We start from the raw sequence: 20,727 nt of genomic DNA, 5'->3' as shown, positions 1-20,727 counted from the left end.
ACTTTTCATTCTGACGGGTATGCAATGCATATACCGGTACTGCAATGTACAAGCATGGCCTACATGTGGATTAAAAGAAAATGAGGTTGAAAGAGCTCAAATACGCTGACCAGTGACCCACACGAATTCCTGCAGTCTGGTGAGGTGTTTAACTTTAAACCCTTCCTATCCCGCGACCCTTTGCATCTGTTCAACTATTCTACACACATGTACAACTCCCGAGTCTCCACTTCAGTCTAATTTTCAACTGACCCATTTTATTAATTCATATACTATTTCCTGGAACTCTTTCCATTCACTTCCTGGAAAAACACAAATTGTCTAAAGGCATCCCAAGCAATATTAGGGGCCGAAAATCGGATTTTGAAAGTCAATACATTCAGTCATTTCTATACATGCTTAGTTCAAACAACACTATCACAATGTATAGCGACGTCCATCATGCAAAAATATGACTTTGTTGTAATGTGAGAACTCACTGAAAATCTTTCCCGGGGTTTTTGTAGGCTCGCGAAACTATGGGGATCATCGTATGGCATGTTTTTGCACGGTTTCAAAATGCTCAAAGTATAAAATTATTACACAAATGTGCTAGACAGTGTTAGTAAATGTCACTACAATAAAGATTTCAGCATTTTTTTTTAATTTCCATTTTTTGGTCCCTAATATTGCTGTCAGTATGGCCCGTAATACAATCTGTATGCACGGGGTACACAAAGTACTAGTACATGATCAGGTTTCCAAACTCAGCGGGGAGATGCTCAAGCACATCACTTCAACTTATCACACAATGTAAACAAAGGAATCTCGACAGAGATAAACCTTTTGTTGGATTCTTAGTTTAGAAGCCATATGTAGTGGAACGTTATAATTTGGGTGTGGGGTACATTCCCGAAATCCTAAGTAGCATGAACGTGAAAAGTTGAAATATTCTCCAGGTTTTGCGGTGTGATAATCAGAATTTCTGATCTTCTAGAAAAAGTTTGAGTCATGAAAGCGAATCTTACTTAATTCAGACCCTTTACGGAAGTCACGCCACTTTGAAAATGACATCACGGGCTTGTCAAAACTTTCACAATCTGACCTGGTTACGATCAGCTCCAAATTATCATCGACAGACCAAAACTATCAAGGGATTTAATATATCCACTAGGGAAATAAAACGGAAACGTCTGCAGTTTCTCCCACTGACGGAAGTGATGACTTTTAGAGTGTCGACGTTTTAAAATTGCATAATTTTTCCCTTGCAAAAAAATTGGAAGAGAATATTTTTTCAGGGAGCGATAGGAACTTTTACCGGCTGATATTCTGAGCCAAATTAAGCGATATTTTCACAACAGGATAAACAATCTGAAAGAAAAATGTCTTCCAGATATGCTACTTGTTCAAACATCAGCAAAACAAATGCACTGTGGCTATCTAATAGGTAATTATCGGCAATATTCGAAGAAATCAATCGCTTACCTGCATAGGGAGCCGCCATCTTGCCTATTTGCATATAATTATCTTAAAAAGAAGTTGATTGGCCAATTTTGTTCCCTTGAGCCAATCAGCAAGGGGATAACAAAGTGGGGCGAGATTGGCCCAGATGTTGACCTTTGCCCTGGATGCCGACGTGTTCATTTCACATACAGGAAGAAGAGAAGACAACATCGCTGCGTTTCCTTCTCAATAGCAGGTGAGTACTGCCGTCTTCAAACGCTTCTTAACCGAGATTCTTACATTCAACGATAAACACATTCATTATCTAAATATTCGATTAAGAATTTAATCGTTTTCTCCTTAGAATGTATATTCACGAAGGTACGAATCAGAACAGGATCCAAGGCACAGCGACATTATTTTTCCTTTAAAAATTAAAACGTCGCGTTCTTAGAAGCCATATGGACGTCAAATACGTATCCATAGATTAATTTTGATCTGGGTTCTAAAGGGTTTTCATAATCTTTACTTTAAGTGTGAACACTGATTGATTATTCAGTTTTGAAATCAGTTCAATGTAATTATCATTCATGGTCTGGACTACTAAGTAACGAATTAATCAACATGCTAACACGGATTTTTGGATTGGGTGTGGGCGTGATCTGGCGAATAGGAGATGTACACGTCGCCGAATTCGTAATCAAACCATTGAGTTTGAATATTGTTTTAAAATGGGTATACTAGACATTTTTCAGCTTAGTTTTAATAAAATGGTTTTGAAATATCTATATTGGCAGATAGCCGGTAAATAATTACAGACATTACACAAATCTGGTCGTTAATGCTTTATCAGTTTGATTTATCACGGAAACTTAAATCATAAATCACAAGCTCCATGGTATGATAAATACTATAACTTAACAGGGAGATATAAGAAAGCTATTATCATAATACTATGGCTTTGTACTGTACCGTAGAGAATATTAGAATAACTACAGGTTCAGTGAGTAGTTTTATGTAAGTTTTAGATACTTATAATGTGTAATTTTCAGGTGGTCTGCGGCTTACAATTTGTACGTCTAGATTAGCGAAAGCCGATGAATATAAACACAGATGTGTTTGTGAAGGTTAGACATCCATGTAAACAATATGTAAAGAGAATTCAAACTCTACTACTGGATAAGAATTCAGAGATTTATTTCGGGACTTTTCGAGTGACATCCATCACTCTTCTTCAGCGTCACTAAAATGAACTAGCAGAACTATTACCAGTACTTATTTACAATAACTAGAAAAAACGGTTTTACATGACAAATCATACAGTCATGCAAAAACACAGTTGATCAAAGCCACTCAATTGTTTGCGTGATTGTTCAGGATGTGGACAATCAGACGATGTCTGCTGCTGGCAGCCCTGGTGGTGATGGTATCCCACAATGCCATGCTTGCACCGGTAGACCCCAAGAAGCAGAAGGTCGAGGAGGAAGAGGCAGAGGCAGAAACAAATAAGGTAAAGGTCAAATAGATCTTCTAGGAAACAGTTGTGATTTCACAGAAACAACTTGGTGGCACAGTGTTGACACTATTCTATTTGTGTCAACAATCAGTGTCCAGGGATTAAAATTCATTTCTGGGAATAGGTGCACTGGTGCACATAACCTAAAAATTATATTAGGTGCACAGAAAGAACTTAACAGGTGCACAACATAAATAAATTAAAATGTCAGCAAAACATATTTACAAATCCTACTGTCTCTCTTAAGATCTCCAATCTGAAATTCTACAGCTCATTAAAAAATTACACATCAAACAAATCACAACAAAGTTTATATTGTTTTGTCTGAAAATTAAATTTCAAGAAAGTTCTGTATACTTGTCAAGTTGTGTACAATAATCTATTACCTCTACTAAGTACCCTACAAAATCTTGGTGCACCCACAGTCAAAATTTAGGTGCACAGCTCCAATTTTTGGTGCACAATGGTGTATATGCACCCAGTATTTTGAGCCCTGGTGTCAAATAGGTCAGAAACGAAGTACATGTACATCAATTTATTTCAAATTCTGATGTAATTTTAATCTACCTTGTTTAATTAACCAGACATTCATTCATAGCAAATTGTATGGCATATGTTAGGAAAGAGATTTGGAGGCAAGTACTCCATAAATCTACTGACTTGTCAGGGAGGGTCGGTGTACTTTTTTTTTAAACCAATGTTTTATCAATGTTGTACCTTTCCTAACAGGAAGAGTCCCAGGACACTGGGCTACATTATGACAGCTACCTACAGGAAGTGGTCAGAGTACTGGAAACTGACCCGGAGTTTAAGAAAAAGCTTCAAGAGGCTGACATTGAAGACATCAAGGTAAGATCATGATAAACCCTGACATACTGAGCATGTCTTAACCTTTAGCACTTTGAAGGAGCCGTTTGGCACCCAATTCCCTTTTGTTTAGAGTTAGGCAGCAGGGAGAAGGTTAATTACAACTTCAAAATAAACCAGGCGCATGGGTTGTAGAATATGATGATATAATTTTGTCATCCAATGTAATGTGCATCAATAACATCAGCACTATATATTGATATTGAAAATTACCTGAAAAAACACTGAGCCATGGATTGGTCACTATATTCTCTCTATAACTCAAGAAAGCATGAAGTTTTTTGTAGAAGTTTTCTGCAGAAGTCACTCAGAGGACTAATTCAATCTGGTCTTCTTGGATAGTTGGTCACTAAACATGCATGGATTTTAATGCATGTGTCTGCGGGAAAAATTAAGGGACCACCAAAAAGTGATCACAATGGCCAGGTGGTCCCAATTATGTTAAGATGGTAATTTGTTCAGATTTGACTGTACATGTATTAAGACATTTCTGCATCCTTATTCTCCAGTCTGGGAAACTGTCCGCTGAGCTGAACCTTGTGGCGCACAACGTCCGGTCCCAGCTGGACGAACTGAAGAGAACGGAGGTGACCAGGCTCCGCAAACTGCAGCGTGTGCGCATGGACATGCAGAATGGCAGAAATGGTAGGTTGGAACACTGGGCATGGTGAAAATAAAGAAATGGTTGTGTTGTCAGCTCTTGTATGATATTCTCTCTCATTCAGAAGTTCTTTGACCAAAAAGCTTACCCTAGGTGTCAGTCGGCTAAAGAAGTTGTACAAGGGAGCGGTCTAAACTTGGTGTATATGCATCCTACCTGACTGTAGACTCTACTCTACTCTACTCTACTCTAACAGTGAACACTTTCAAAAACAGACTTCTAAACACATGGAACATCGCCCAGTAGTCTGCCCTCACAAGCCTAGTGATCCAGTAAAGGGATGAGCGGCCTAAATTGGAACATGACCTTCCTACCTGGCTGAAAGGATCTACTCTACTCTACTCTTAACTACAGTGTGGTGGAGGGGGCTAGGAATGGCCATGATTTTTATTTCTAACGCTTCCCTGGCCCTATCAAAACCTCTGCTTGGAGAATACCTTTCAGTACTGCAATCTCATATAATTATACTAATTAGGTCTTAAAAGGGCTGGTACTATTGCTTTTGCAAAATAGACGTGGCAGTGTATGTATTTTATTTGTAAGGCATACTCAAATGCAGGATAGCATTCTTCAAATTCTAGTGTCTTACAGATATTTTAAATACAATGTATTAAATCGTGTTTGTTTCAGGCTTTCAGCAATGGCACACTTAAGGACATTTTCCTAATGCTAAAGCTTAGTTTCTATTTAGAAAATGTCTGTTTAACTGGAAAGCATTATGTGTTAAAACAACTTTTTTCTAAAAGTGGCTTGATAGGTACTGCTTTCTTGAAATGTATTCTACAACTGACTTGGACAGGATTGCACCAGGGTGACTTGAGGGATGTGAGGAAGATGTACGAGGAGTTCAACCATGTCGACCATAGCAACCCACGGTCCTTCGAGGAGGAGGATCTAAACAAGCTCATCCAGGCGGTACGTAGGGCTGTTCCTAACAGCCTTGACTTCTTTTAGATGCCACAAATGTACTAATGTAAAAATCATTCATGATGTGAAATATCTAGCCTAGAGTCCAGCCTTATTAGCCAATAATGGCGAGGAGCGGAGATTGGGTAGCAAACGGAAAGCTCATAAGGCTGGACTCCAGGCTAGAAATATCTGACCAGAAAATATAAAAAGGGCCTTTCAAGAGGTTTTCCACAGTAAAAAGAAAATCACTCAAAAACAACTGAAAATAAATTTCTTTTTCTTGCATTTGTTTAAAAAAGATATATAACCTCCATTAGCATTTATCTGCCAGGTTACATAAATCTGCCACTTTGAAAAACAGTGGGTTTTGAGAGATCTCTAATGCAGCACCCCCAGCTTTGCAGGGTTTAGATATACAGTGCATTATACTGGGGGATGTTGGGCTGGAGATATGTTTGGATGTATCTTTTAATGGTAGCGGAATTAGGTATAGGTAACCTGGTGGAATTATGTTAGTTAGATGTTAAAGGCAACCAAAGCAATATCAGGGCCCAAAATATGGAAATAAAAAGATGCTGAAATCTTTAAGGTAGTAACATTCACCAATACTATGCAGCACGTTTGCGTAATAACTTCATACTTCGAACATATTAAAACCACGCAAAAACGTGCCGTACGATGATTCCCTTAGGTTCGCGAGCCTACAAAAACCCTGGCAACGATTTTCAGTGAGTTCTCACATCACAACGACGTCATATTTTTGCATGATGGCCGTCGCTATACATTGTGATAGTGTTGTTTGAACTAATCATGTATAGAAATGACTAAATAAATTGACTTTCAAAATCCGATTTTTGGGCCCTAATCTTGCTTCGATTTCCTTAAACGGTTTTGTCAGAACTACATGATTAAAATCTCTCTCAAAACGCATCCTGAAAAGTTCTTGTTCTGCTGAATATTGCAGGTCGTCCAGGACCTGGAAAACTACGACCAGAAGAGGCACCTGGAGTTCAAGAGGTACGAGATGGTGAAGGAACACCAGCGGCGCGAGAAACTGAACCAGCTGAATGAGGAGGAGAGGAAGAAGGAGCAGGAGCGGTACGAGGAGATGCAGCGCAAACACAAGGACCATCCCAAGATGAACCATCCTGTAAGTCTTAGGCCTTATAAAGATGATGATGATGATGATGATAAGTAATCAATAATAATAATAATGATAATAATAATGATGATGATAATGATGATGATGATGATGATAATAATTAATAATAATAATGATAATGATAATAATAATAATAATAACAATTAATAAATGATAATGATAATAATGATTAATAATAATAATAACAATAATAATAATAATAAAAATAATAATGATGATAATAATAATAATAATAATAATAATAATAATAATAATATTAATAATAATGGTTCATTGGTCAGAAATTACCCGTGCAATGGCAGCCAGTGCTGAATTGCTGCAGGGTTTACAATCACATAATACACAACAGATATATATATATTTGCTCCACACTTGCACTTTGTGGAACTGTCGCAAGGGTCTGGGCGGCTGCCATTCGGCGCCACCAAGTGACCTCAGTACGACCTTCCCCAACCGAAGTCAGGTACCCATTCACACCTAGGTGGAGTGAGGAAAGTCATGTAAATTGCCTTTCCCAAGGGCACAACATTGGGGCATAGCAGTGGTTTTGAACCCGGGACCTCTCAGTTCTGCGCAAAACACCCTACCAATTGCGCCACACGGTGCCTTGGGAAGAAATGCTGTGTTTCCAGTCCCCCAACCGACTTAAAGCAAAAACCTGCTGACCCTAGCCTTTTTTGGTCGATCGACGACAAGGGACGTAAAAGTTTAGACACATCTGAGAGAAGAAAATGTTATAGAATCACTTTCGAACAAGTTCTCCTTATTTCTAGAAAATTGGGCTTGACAAAAATGTGCAATGTACAAAATATCTGTATAATTAAGATATGAGTCTCTCTCTACAAAATATTACTATCCAATGCTGTGCAATAAGATACTTATTTAAAAAATCAAACAACAGCAAAGTTATTGTACAACTGTAGTTGCATGATCACAAAATAAGGCCAATGCTTTTAGATCATCTTCAGAAATCATGTTCTCAGTTTGCAAGTTTATAGGCACGTTTTTGTACCTAATTTTGCTGTCGCCCATTGTTTGTTCTTAGGGCAGCAAAGATCAGCTGGAGGAGGTCTGGGAGGCTGATGGCCTTGATAAGCAAGACTTCAACCCCAAGGCATTCTTTGGGATGCATGGTAAGTAGGCTATTAACCATAGTCCGTGTCTGTGTCACTGTTTAACTGAAGTCTTATTATCATGCAGATTCCTATATACATGTATATAGCTAAAGCCTGGGATCTGTACTGCTTTACTTTGGCTGTCCAACAGTTTTTTAAAATGATCTCTTGGTAATGTGCAGTCATGTGTCTATACCATAGTGAAACATTTATAACTTTGATCTATTTAGACCTTGACAACAAGAAACCACCCCTTCACAATACTGGGTATAGGCATGTCAATCATTTTCTTTTCCTCTGAAGATACAAACAGCGACGGCTTACTGGATACAATGGAGTTGGAGGCACTCTTTTCAAAGGAGGTATATAGCATATTTTGTGTACATGTACTGTAATTCTTGTTTCTTTCACTGTAACTTTATGTTCACTGTTTTCACGGTTACCTCAGAGTCTGTACCGTTAACTTATCATCACCGTGGAAAAAAACATGATATCATTAATGATTCCTTCACTCATCCTGTCTGTAAATCACTTGTCACCACCGTGAAATTAAAGTTCAGAAAATGTTTATTTTCCTTACATCGTGAAATTTTGCTACCGTGAAGATAAAGTGAATTACAGTAATTGTGCCTTCAGCACTGTGCAGGCAACAAGTGCATTCATTTCCTATTACTATGTAAAGTACAGCTAGTTGCCAGTTGCTCTTTGTATTGATTGTAAACTGTGTTAAACTACTTAAAGTTTGGTGTCATTATTGCATTCCTCCATGCCTGGTTTGATCTCATTACTGCATTTCTGCCCACCGCCAGCTGGACAAGGTTTACAAGGAAGGAAACGAGGAAGACGACTTGCGTGAGATGGAGGAGGAGAGGGCTCGCATGAGGAGACACGTCTTAAAGGAGGTGGGCTCATCCTTTTTGAGGATATTTTTTTTTAGTTTACTCAGCATTTTTCAGGAAATGTTTTATGTGTTGTGTCATGCCATGGCCTTCAAGAGTGTTACAACTGTTACATTTGTTATATGTACACAAAGTTATTTGAACTTAAAGATTAATACTAATGTCTTGATGTCACAAGCATGAGGCCAGTACCGTTTTAAGTGTCAGTCCTATGAATGTACAACATTGCAAGACAAGCTTTTGCAAGCATCTTTGCTTCTGATATGTCTCAGTTATAAGGTTTTACACACTCCAACACATTCACACATAAACATACACACACACATATGCATGAACGCGCACACACACACACACACACATTACACAAACATCACAATTCCCTCATCAACCAACATCAGTTCACTTAAGAAATGTGGTATCTTTTTTTCTGATTTCTATCTACATAACTATTACTGATTTTTGACTTCATTTTCTACAAGGTGGATGCCAACAAAGACTCCATGGTGAGCTTCAACGAATTTTTGGATGCCACCAAACGAAAGGAGTTTGAGCAGCCAGAAGAGGATACTTTTGAGGTTAGTATTATGAATGATCAGTCTTGATAACTTGCAGATGATGATGAAATGTACAAATAGGTCAAATTCGTGACTTAAACTGTGTATGTTTTGATTAAAAGGTAAACATGTAACTGTCTTCTGGTGTGATACACTTCACACTAACCATCATCTCAAACCAGCTAGGCCTGTTGTACATGTAACTGAAAGGCTTGAAAAGCCCACCACAAGACCTTTAAATCTACTGCAGCTATACAAATAGATAAGCGATGTTACTTAAAAGCTATCTGAAAGAGATCACTTCACCACAATCCCTAAAAATGACATCTTTAAAAAAGGCTGTGTCTGTTTTATAGATGGTGAAAACTGCACTAGTGGAAGGTGTGAATCTGTGTGTTATGCCTTTTGCTTTTATGAATTGAATTTAAAAAAGGGGCACTGTGTTCACTACACTCACTCACTCACTATCCGGTTTAGCGTTCAAAAGAAGAGAAATTTATGAAGAACACGATTTTTAAACTGCCTTGTCTATACTCACAGCATCTGTGTGTTATGCCTTTGTTTTTATGAATGAAAAAAATGTACACTTTGTTCAAAAGAAAAGACATTATGAACATGTGATTTTTAAAGTGCCTTGTCCAAGCTCATAGCATCTGTGTGTTATGCCCTTGTTTTTATGAATGAAAAAGGTGCACCCTGTTAAAAAGAAGAGACATAATTTGAAGAACATAAACTGCCTTGTCTATGGCCACAGCATCTGTACATGTGTGTTATGCCTTTGTTTTCATGAATGAAAAATGTTGGGTGCACCGTGTTCAAAAGAAAAGACATTATGAAGAACACAATGTTTGATTTGATTTGATTTATTCGACTGTAAAAAAAGTACAGCCAGGGCTACCCAACTAGCCGAAGGCTATTACAAAGGGTTACCTGGGAACAGTATTCAAAGTTCAATACAAACGTTCATGCATAAAGCTCGTCAAACACACACATAGAGGCGTACACAAAATACGAAGTAAAAATACATAGAAGAAACAAAATTACCAAATCCATCACAAGACTGAAGCGCATATGGAAAAAAATGCAAGAGACTAAGCTATATATAAAATCGTTAACAATGCCAAGCCAAAACTTAGGTTCATATGTTTAATATGCAATGTTTTTATGTTCAAACGCAATGTTTCAAGTGCCTTGTCCATGTCAACAGCCCCTGGACGACACAGACTTCTTCACAGAGGAGGAGCTGGAGGAGTTTGAGCAGCAGCTTGCGAAGGAAGCCGAAGAGCTTCGCATAAAGGAGGTAGACCTGGCCCGCCAGCGCGTTGAGCACCAGCAGAAACGACAGCAACTTCAGCAGGTCAAAATGAAACAAAAACAGGTCCAAACCATCAACTGTCCCGTCTTCTTTCTCCTCTTTCTTTTGTCTTATCTTTGGGGTTCGCGACCTGGAAGCAACTCTTTGGTTAACAAGAGAAATTTCCCTCGACGTTTGAAAATTTGCTGCACATGCATATTTTGCTTATAAAAGAAAAATTAAATGAAGTCATCTTTGGAATATATTGAATTCTTAATACCAATTGCTAATTCAACGTAATGCAAGTTCACTGAGTTGAATGTAAATAAGTCTTTGCAAAGCTAAAGAAAGATACTTTGAATTCTTAAAATCATGAGTCACATTTTTGTACTTTCAAATTGTTCATTGTCATGTTTCCAATTAACATATACAGTAAACCAATTTGCAATTTTGTACTATTTGAAGACAGCAAATCTAGATTTCGGCACTCTTTTCAGTAGTTTCTTCTCATCTTCTTTCAGGAGTTCAGGTCCGAGCCCCATGTCTTTTTCACTGAAGTTGCTTTTGTTTGTTCTGCACACCTACTATACTGTGTTTAGTTCACTTAGTGTCCCAAATGACTAGAGCAAGCCATTTTAAGCACTAGTCTTGAGTGATTTTGTGAGCTAGAAACACCCCTACTCTCATCTCCCAAATAAACGTACCGGTACGTTTATTTTTTTCAGCCTCAAAATCCACCCAGTACGTTCTTATTTTGGACAGTACGTTTATTATTTTTTTGAAAATCAGAGTTTTGCTAACCAGGGATCCCATTGAAATTGAAAGTTTGGGTTTTCCTGCCCATATTTCCCCGGCATTTTTGCTCATAATTCGCTATTTTTCGGCCAAGCGGCGTTGATTTCCCTGCCGCTATGACCCGCCCTTTGTGAAATCCCGGCGTAACTCGTAACGTATCGGTAGATCTCTATGACACTACAAAGTCAACGTTGTTATTGGGAGAAAATAAGACGCCACACTGACGTTTTGAAATGCAATTCTTTTTGTATAGACAACTTTGACAGTCTCTGTTTACATCGTAAACTAAAGCACGCTGATCAGAAAAAAATATACATGCCAGCGGCGCAGAGTGTTTCAAGTACGTTTGACGCATGTAAATTTCTCTACTCACTTGAGATACAGTCCTTCCCAAAATGAAAATATAAAAACAACACCACAAAAAAACTTAGCATCAAAAAACTGTGTAATTACTTCCAATATATATCAAAACATTTCAATCCTACCACAAACATGGAAATTTAGGGCTTGGAGAATCGCCACAGTATTAGTAAAGTGAGTAACGCATTGGACGTCAGTGACTCTGGCCGTGGGAACGTTTTGTCATGGAAGAGCTCACTTCGAAGAAGGGGAAACAACTCTTTTTTATGTACAAATAAAACTCCTTTCCCTTGGTCAGAAATGTGTTTTGCATTTTTACAAAGAGAATTTTAATATCAAAGTCTATATATAAAATTGAATTTCAATCTAGTCACCGTTATTATCACTTAAAAATGCTTTAGAAAAGATCACCCCTCTACAGAAAGAATACCAGAGCTTTCTAGGAATATGGGTGAAACTTTCTGTTAGCCCCGCCCCTTTCTGTCTGCGGCGCCGCTGTGTCTAGCTCAACTTTTCATGTGTAACATGAGAACCTTGTGCTTTGTGGCAACATTGGAAAAGGCCTGAGGTTTCTCACAAATTTGTTGACAATTTAGTTTCTCAAAATTAATGTTTTTTGCTACATACAAGGGTGATTTGTGGATTTTAAATCATTTGGATTGCAACAACAAAAACCAGAACATTATATAATATTGTCCTTGATATAATATGATAATGTCCTTGACACAGCACAATAATTTGGGGCATGTAATGTTTACAAATCGTAATGTTTACAAATCTATATTTCTATATGCAATATATATGTATAAGATAAAAGGAAAGTAGGGAAAGATAAAAAGTTACATCATATACATGTCATAGTTCTTCCTTTTCTCTACTAGTATGGCTTTTACAAATAAGTAATAACTTACCTGTGATGACCATATATTCAGGATATTGAAATCTTCTGTTCATGTTCTAAATGTTGATACATTTGTTTAAAAACAAAGAGTAGACTTTGAAAGTGTTGCCCATCCAAGTGACCTGTGCAGTTTGGCGACTACTTGTTGTGTTTTGATTATATGTAAGTATATACAACAATTTTTCTTGATCACTTGCTTCAAGTTCCAAGTAGAAAATGCATGTATCATGTATATTTTCACTTGTTGAATTTGAAAGCACCGTTGGCCCCCGGTTAGGGTTCATAGCGGAGAACCTATGCCCAATTTTTCAACATTACTACTATATTTTTTTTGAAGTGGCAAGCAAGAAGATGAACAAGATGTGTGCAGTTATTCTGTCCAATATTTATACACTTAACTGGTATGGTCCTCAGACAGGCATAAATGAATAAAGAGAGCCTACAGCTACCTTATCATCTTCTTTCCCTCGGACACAGTTTATCTGTAAATTTGGTTAATCTTCCGGGGGGTATGTTTATTCCGGGGGGTACGTTTATTAGATTTTGAAAATTTGTCCGGGGGGTATGTTTATTCCGGGGGGTATGTTTATTTGGGAGATGAGAGTAGTCTCATCATCTACTGTCATGCATCCAAAATCTGCCTACCCTCAGCCTATACCAAAAATAGCTTGTGCATGGAACTGTGTGGCTTTTTGAAGTACATGTAGTAAAATGCTGGTAACTTGTGGTCAGGATATCCCGGGGGGGCCCCTTTTGACAACTTCAAAGTACATCAGACATGTAGGTTACTATTCATTCATGTGGCAGTTCATGTCATCTACATGTTGCTACCTGTCTGTCTGTTTGGACACTCACTCTCATGTACATGTAGTATTGCATTGTACTCTTCTTCTAGTTGTTTTAGTAATGGAATGCCTTCATTGTTTACATGTGCAGAGCTTAATTGATCATTGGCATTTGGAAGGGATTCATCTGAATGATGGTTTGCTGTCTCAAGTTCGTGTGGTTTTTATTTTACGCTAAGGGGAAGATGTAGTGTTCGCGGTGGTTTTAATTTCGCGGCAGCGCTATAGTCACATACTGCTACAGTATTGGCCAAAAATGTTTGCGGTGGTTTTAAGTTCGTGGTGAAACGGTCGCCACAAAAACCAGGAACATAAAACCACCCCGAACATTTCTGCATTTACAGTATCATTTCTTGCAGTTCTTTGATGTTGAGGAGAGACATTTCTTTCATCCTCTTTTTTCTACTTCTCACTTTTCGTTTCCATTTCTCAGTCACCTCTTTTCAGTTTGACACGCTCACTCAGTATTATTAGTTTCCTTACCAAACTTTGAAACTTCACCCCCATCTATTTTTAAGAAACATGTACATTGTAGTTCAAATAGGTCACTTAATAAATGTCAGGGGGAAGGCATTTGTTCAAACCTCAGTAAAACTCTTCCTTACATGTACAATGTAGTTGCACCTCTTGATAAACTTTGTAGTTTTTACACGTTAAGTCCCTTCTTTCTTACTGTCCTACCTTTGCCAGAGGTTGGTGGGGGAAGATCTTTAAGATCTTTAAGATTTTTCTGATCTCATCGGAACCAAACCCGTCTTGGAAGCGACCTAGAGGTCGCCCTAGAGGAAGATGGGAAGACCAGATCTTCAACACGCTCCAGGGGCTGGGAGTCACCAGAACTGACTGGAGGGTCTACGCCGAGAGCAGACCAGCCTGGCGAGCCCTATGCACGTCTGTAGCCGCTATGCATCAGACACTGATGCCTGCGAATGATTGATTGATTGTTTTTTGTCGCTCACACGGGGCATAATTATGATAAACAGGTCACGATCTTCCCCCACCAACCTCTGCTTGGAGAGTACTTCTTTCTCAATTCCTGAAAAAGTCCACCACTGGAATTCTGAAACTTCACGTGCTCTAACTTCAGGCGTGTCATGTATTTTCCAGGTGGTTCAGATGAGCCAGGAACAGGAGCAACAGCAGCCGGTTGAGGCCGGTGCTCCGGGTGATCAGGCCGACGTGGTCGCTGAGACCAACCAGGCCGCAGCTGGGCAGGACGCCGCGCCGGCCGAGGTGGCAGAACACGCATCGGACGGGGAGGGGGGCCAGCCCGCAGGTCAGTACTGAGACATGTTCTTTAGATATTGTAGGTCCTGGAGATCTGCGACAGTTTCAGTTTTAAATACTAGTCGAAGTTAACAATATTTGGCCATTCCAGTGATATTAGCCAGCTATGTGATTGGCCCATGATGGTATCAAGCTAAGGTTTCAGTTTTAGATAGTCAAAAGTTATTTGGTCCTTCCAGTGATATTAGCCAGCTATGTGATTGACCCAGGGGCCATGGCAGTACTAAGCCAATGTTTTTAAGCTTCTGTTTCATGTGAAGGTACATGCATGTTGACTTAAGTTTGTTGTGTTAGACTTCAAGAACATGAGAGGACATCTGTGACAATACCATATACTGTAAATCCATTTAATATTGCGGTAGGTAATTTTAGTGGTTGGGGGGAAGGGCATCTGATTTTAACAGTGGGAACAAACATCACTGTCTCAAATGTTAGTTCACTAAATAAATATTTGCAATTATGAAATTTTAGCGATTGACTGTTGAAGTACCTAGAATGAAGTTACCATTAACAAATAAAAAATTTCAGTACTAGTACAAAACATATATATACTATCAGGGTATAGGAGATTTGTTTTACACTACCAGGTTATCTCACCTACTAACGTTTCAGTGTCTGTCAGACACCTTCTTCAGAGCTTCTGACTGGAGTACTGCTTCTCATTGCTATAAGTAGCCGATGTAGGTGGCGCTTTTGCGGTAAGAACACTGTCCCATACTAAGCACTAAGCAGAGTACTCCAGTCAGAAGCTCTCAAGAAGGTGTCTATAGTAACAGACATCCAAACGTTAGCAGGTGAGATTACCTGGTTGTGTAAAAAGAATCTCCTATACCCTATATTCTACCAACCTGATGAAATTATTTTCGGATGTATACTGTCTATCAGTTTATTGTAACGTTCCTCCCCCATCCACAGAGGTGCATGAGCCAGAAGTAGCTGTGGCAGCAGATGCTGTAGCTGTAGGTGGGAACCTGCCACCGGAGGGTCAGGCTGGAGAAGAACATGCACAGCCACAGGAGGCACAACAACTATGATCACTGAGCAAGACACTGGATAAGACTGGTACTGGGACGAAAATACATTTTTCATCAACGAAATACTATATGCCTTGGATACTTTGGAATGGGATGTGAGAGGACAACATGCCCTGTTCGAAGGTACATGTTGTATATAATGGGAGTTTGGTGTTAAGAAATTTTTTTACCGCACCATATTTTCTTTCTTAAAATTCTGTTGAACAACATGCCTTGTCAGAAGGTACATGTTGTATATAATGGGAGTTTAATAAGAGATATTTTACCGCACCATATTTTGTTTCTTCAAATTCTGTTGAATGGATGTCCCCCTTGCGAAGGAAATTTGATTTTTATATGTCATAACTTCAAAAAAGGTGGTAGGAAAGAAGCATATTGTTTTGTTTTTTTTACTCAATTATTTCCTTATCTTTTGTGAAACAGAAAGGTATTAATCAAGAATTGGGCAATTTATCTCTTCTCAAATGCATGTACATAAAAGAAAATTTAGAAATATTGCTGCACTGTGTACATGTACATGTATCAGCCTAATTCTGCACGATCGTATTGTATTTCCTGATCAGAAGAGCATTGTTGTCTTAATTTGGTACATGCTAACTTAGAGTCTCCAATTTTTCATTTCAATTTTAGCTTGCTTTTGTTATAAAACAAATCTAAACTTTCTATTTCAATGAAACTGCAGACAGAAAATATGGTTTAAAGCCATTTGATATCAAGGAAGAATATAAAGTAACAAAATGCTGCAGAGGAACTTTTTTAACGGTTGAGAAAGATGATAAAAATTATGGTTAATAGCCAATACTACAATGATATATCCTAGAAACTGTAGGAGAGCACTTACTACATGTATTAACTGTCTGATTATATAAGAGTTTTTGTTATTGATTTGTTCTATATTGATGTGCAATTGCTAGTTTTCTACTGGCCATTTCAGCATTTTCGTCAAGTTGGTGAAAAGGGTGTATGTTATAGTTGGAATAAGAAGAGTTACATGCTTATTATATAGATTTATTAAAGATGTATGTAAAATTTAGTTAATAGGATGTTATAGGATTGTTTGCACAAGAATGATTTATAGTCAACGGTGTCTGGGACATCAAGGTGAAGATTTTCCCATCTGCTCTTTAAAAGTCAATATCAATGTCACTGCTGCTGCCATCTCCTACCCCACCCCTCCCCCCATCTCCTATCCCACCCCTCCCCCCACCCCTCCCTCATCTCCTACCCCACCCCTCCCCCCATCTCCTACCCCACCCCTCCCCCATCTCCTACCCCACCCCTCCCCCATCTCCTACCCCACCCCTCCCCCCATCTCCTCCCCCACCCCTCCCCCCATCAGCACGTCGCCGGAACACAAGCAAGAACTTGCGTTTAAGGTCGTGTTCGCCTATTTAAGGTTAATATCTCGCCTATAGCTTCATTAAGTTGTGTCCAAAGACATATCTTATGCAACGGCTGTAACTCCGGTGCAACGTTGACCAAAGAAAAGAGATTTGGCAGTTGTAATAGGTTTAAATAGCAGGCTAATTGCCGTAAATGATACGTTCCGGCGACGTGCTCCCCCCACTCTCGTGTCATGTGACCTCTCCCAGTTCACATGATGACCCATCGCAGAGCTGAAGAAAAATGGCGGATGCCGTTTGAAAGCTTCTCAAGCTTCCATCCTTCATCATATTAGTCTAATTTCAATATCTGATTGGTTTTTCTGTGATCATCAAATCAGATGATCAATGTTTGGATTCATCTGATGACTTCAGGGAAACACGTTAGATTTGCAGGTATTGAGCGGTGGCAGGTTATATTCAATCGAACGTTGCACTTTCAAATATGTATAAAGGGCATGCAGGTGGGCAAAATGGTGTCTGCTAGTGTTAGTGGTCTGTGAAAAAAAAGGTGATGATGTTGAGTCAGAGAAAAAGTCATACATACTGTCAGTGCCATGATCTGAATCCTTCCAAGTACATATTAAACATGTACCAATGAGTGTAATATTTCAATAAGCCTACTTTCTCTCGCATCTGTTTATAAAACTTGTCTTCCTAAATGTATAGTTGGGAAGGACAAAAGCTAATAGGAGAAGTGGTAAGCACCAATTTATAGTAGTCAAACATGTACTAGTAACCACCGGACTACTGGGTAAGTAACACTTTGCCATTTTGACTACTTTTGTGGTGGTTCCCTTAGATTGAAGCATTGAGTCCCTTGAGTGTTCACTATACAGACAGATTTGGCTGTATCAAAAAAGTATGACTGAATATTGTAGTCACTCAAGACTGAAAATCATAAACGTCCCCCTACATCTACCCCCTCCCTGCCCGTGAATTCTGTAGTACAATATTGACACAACTGAAATTATAGTACCGAAAATAATTTCATCAGGTTGGTAGCATATATGGATATAGGAGATTCTTTTTACACAACCAGGTAATCTCACCTGCTAACGTTTCAATGTCTATCAGACACCTTCTTCAGAGCTTCTGACTGGAGTACTGCTTCTCACCGCAGGTGAGATTACCTGGTTGTGTAAAAAGAATCTCCTATATCTTGTAATTATTATAATCATATAGTAATTTGACAGTTCTGTTGTTGATTTCAAGTCATGTATCAAAGAAATTTAGATGTATTCTAAAGATACTTGCCCAAGATGCACGGTTGTAACAATGTAGAGGAATCACGGACAGATGTCATGATGTATAAGTTGGTAGTGATGTACATGTTTATATATATTATGCAAAATACTATATGTACTGATTTGTCGACCACTGTATATGTAGGGGTAGTGTTCTCTGTTCTTTAATGCTGAGGTCATTTGAATTGTACCGCTGCACACATGGAATAAATAACTAAACAGTGAAAATGATTTGTGTGATTATTTCTCACAACTTAAGATAACTTTTAAACACACGAATAAAGTGACTTCTTTCTGTTTAATTCTTTAGAACATTTTTACATCAACGAGAGAAACAAGCATTCCAAATACTTGCTGGTGAGTTAGCAATACAGCAATCAAACTAGTCTGCATAAAAGATAATGTAATCATCTCAATACAGTCCTTAATTTCATGGCTCATTGTTTCTATGGTACTGTAAATGTTTAAACGGAAACTGACGGCAGTGTACTGCTATACATACAAGTGTACTTGCTGCTTCTAACATACCAAGGAGGAGAACTGTCTACAGTTTTAAATAGTTTTTCAACAAAATGTTCCCTTAGAAATCTATTCACGGAGTAAAAAGATTAAACCTGTTAAGTTACCTGTGTGTACAATGTTTGCTACATTCCTTGTGCAGGACCTTCAAGCTTGGGAAGGAACTTTCCAATAATGTTATGGGAACATTCAACATGTCCCATCCTTTCTAAGCCTTGTTCTGTCTATCTCTTAGAACACAGAAGACAAAGCTGCTTAACAATATATGCAAAGGAGGTCAAAACTCTGTTTTTAGTTTTGGTGACAACTTGGAGCTTGTAACGGACAAAAACCATAGCAATGTTTATTGATAGTTGCCTCACATTGTATGACTTTCATTCTGACTTATCAACCATACGGGTAACCTATTTTTGTTACATCCACAACCATCCACCCTACTCTCCAACAAGGCAAATCTTTTGACATCCCTATCCTTCCAATGGTAAGTTCTAATCAAAGTGGCGCTTCCTATGTTCAAGTTACTTGAAATGGACTTTACCACTGAGCTGACGGGGGTTGACAGGACGTTTTGCAGGATTACGCACTTTGCTGTCCAGCATCATCAGTGAATGCGAGTGAGCTCCTCTACTAACTTAATGAGATCTTCCACAGTACACTCTCTCTTCATGCCACTACCATCATCCATCTGAAAAACAAGAAAAGGAAATTAGTAAGTAATTTTTTCAAAATCACATCACAAACAGTGAATGTATATGTACAGGGACAATGTGCTTACCAAATGTAACTTGTGGCATGATCATATACATGTACATGTACATGTCTACACAAGTACTGTACATTATCCTACTGTAAATCTTATTTTTGGCGGTTTCCTAGTGCTCTCTTGCTGCCAATCATATCACTGAGAACACATGTTATGTTTGTGTTTTGTAATTCTATTGTACTATAGAATTACTTCGACCGCGAATTTCAAACACAACGAAAACTTCATTTCCCCTCGCACCACGAAATAAATCCACCATGTCCACAGCATTGATCAAGTGAAGATGACACCAAAGTGGGTATAAGAAAGATACCAGGACATACATGTACCATATATGAACATGCAGTATCTAGTATAAACTTGCCATGCTACTACACATGTACATGTATGTACACACATCCAAAGAACTAAGAACCCCTGCACAATCTTCCTACAAACTTTTGTTACAACAGCACCTGTTACAACAACAGTTACTTATAACAGCGCCCCTTACATGTAGCCCCTATTACAACAACAGCTGTTACTTACAACAGCGCCCCCTACCTGTAGCCCCTATTACAACAACAGTTACTTATAACAGCGCCCCTTACATGTAGCCCCTATTACAACAACAGCTGTTACTTACAACAGCGCCCCCTACCTGTAGCCCATATTACAACAACAGTTACTTATAACAGCGCCCCTTACATGTAGCCCCTATTACAACAACAGCTGTTACTTATAACAGCACCCCCTACCTGTAGCCCCTATTATAACGTTACTTATAACAACGCCCCCTACCTGTAGCACCTATTACAACAACTGTTACTTATAACAGTGTCCCCTACCTGTAGCACCTATTACAACAACTGTTACTTATACCAGCGCCTCCTACCTGTAGCCCCTATTACAACAACTGTTACTTATAGCAGTGCCCCCTACATGTAGCCCCTATTATAACAACTGTTACTCACAACAGCGCCCCCTACCTGTAGCCCCTATTACAACAACTGTTACTTATAACAGCGCCCCCTACATGTAGCCCCTATTACAACAACTGTTACTTACAACAGCTCCCCCTAACTGAAGCCCCTGCACCACCTCCTGCATCTTGTCGCGGGACAGGTCCAGGAAGCTCTCGATCAGGTCGCCGTCGATGAACCCCTGACAGGCTTCCGTCTTACGCTCCGTGTTGAACGACCGCCAGGTAAAGAGT

At 38.9% G+C, this 20,727-nt stretch overlaps 1 protein-coding gene across 2 annotated transcripts; it reads left to right on the top strand.

Annotated features, from left to right (window-relative positions):
• The first annotated feature begins 1,564 nt into the window (after window positions 1–1,564).
• LOC136431212 (nucleobindin-2-like) lies at window positions 1,565–16,654 on the top strand. 2 transcript variants are annotated; one of them, XM_066422523.1, is made up of 13 exons: window positions 1,565–1,678; window positions 2,800–2,932; window positions 3,668–3,787; window positions 4,315–4,450; window positions 5,266–5,381; window positions 6,340–6,525; window positions 7,583–7,670; window positions 7,956–8,014; window positions 8,462–8,554; window positions 9,031–9,126; window positions 10,313–10,462; window positions 14,408–14,576; window positions 15,503–16,654. In XM_066422523.1, the coding sequence occupies exons 1-13, from the start codon at window positions 1,608–1,610 to the stop codon at window positions 15,619–15,621; spliced, it is 1,536 nt and encodes a 511-aa protein (XP_066278620.1). In that variant the 5' UTR covers window positions 1,565–1,607; the 3' UTR covers window positions 15,622–16,654. The 2 variants fall into 2 exon arrangements, with proteins under 2 accessions (XP_066278620.1, XP_066278619.1); XM_066422522.1 differs by having other exon boundaries at window positions 10,313–10,483.
• Window positions 16,655–20,727: the final 4,073 nt, after the last annotated feature.

This window comes from Branchiostoma lanceolatum, chromosome 3, assembly GCF_035083965.1.
Source record: "Branchiostoma lanceolatum isolate klBraLanc5 chromosome 3, klBraLanc5.hap2, whole genome shotgun sequence".
Lineage (NCBI taxonomy): Eukaryota > Metazoa > Chordata > Leptocardii > Amphioxiformes > Branchiostomatidae > Branchiostoma > Branchiostoma lanceolatum.
This window is presented reverse-complemented; position numbering and strand designations above follow the sequence as displayed.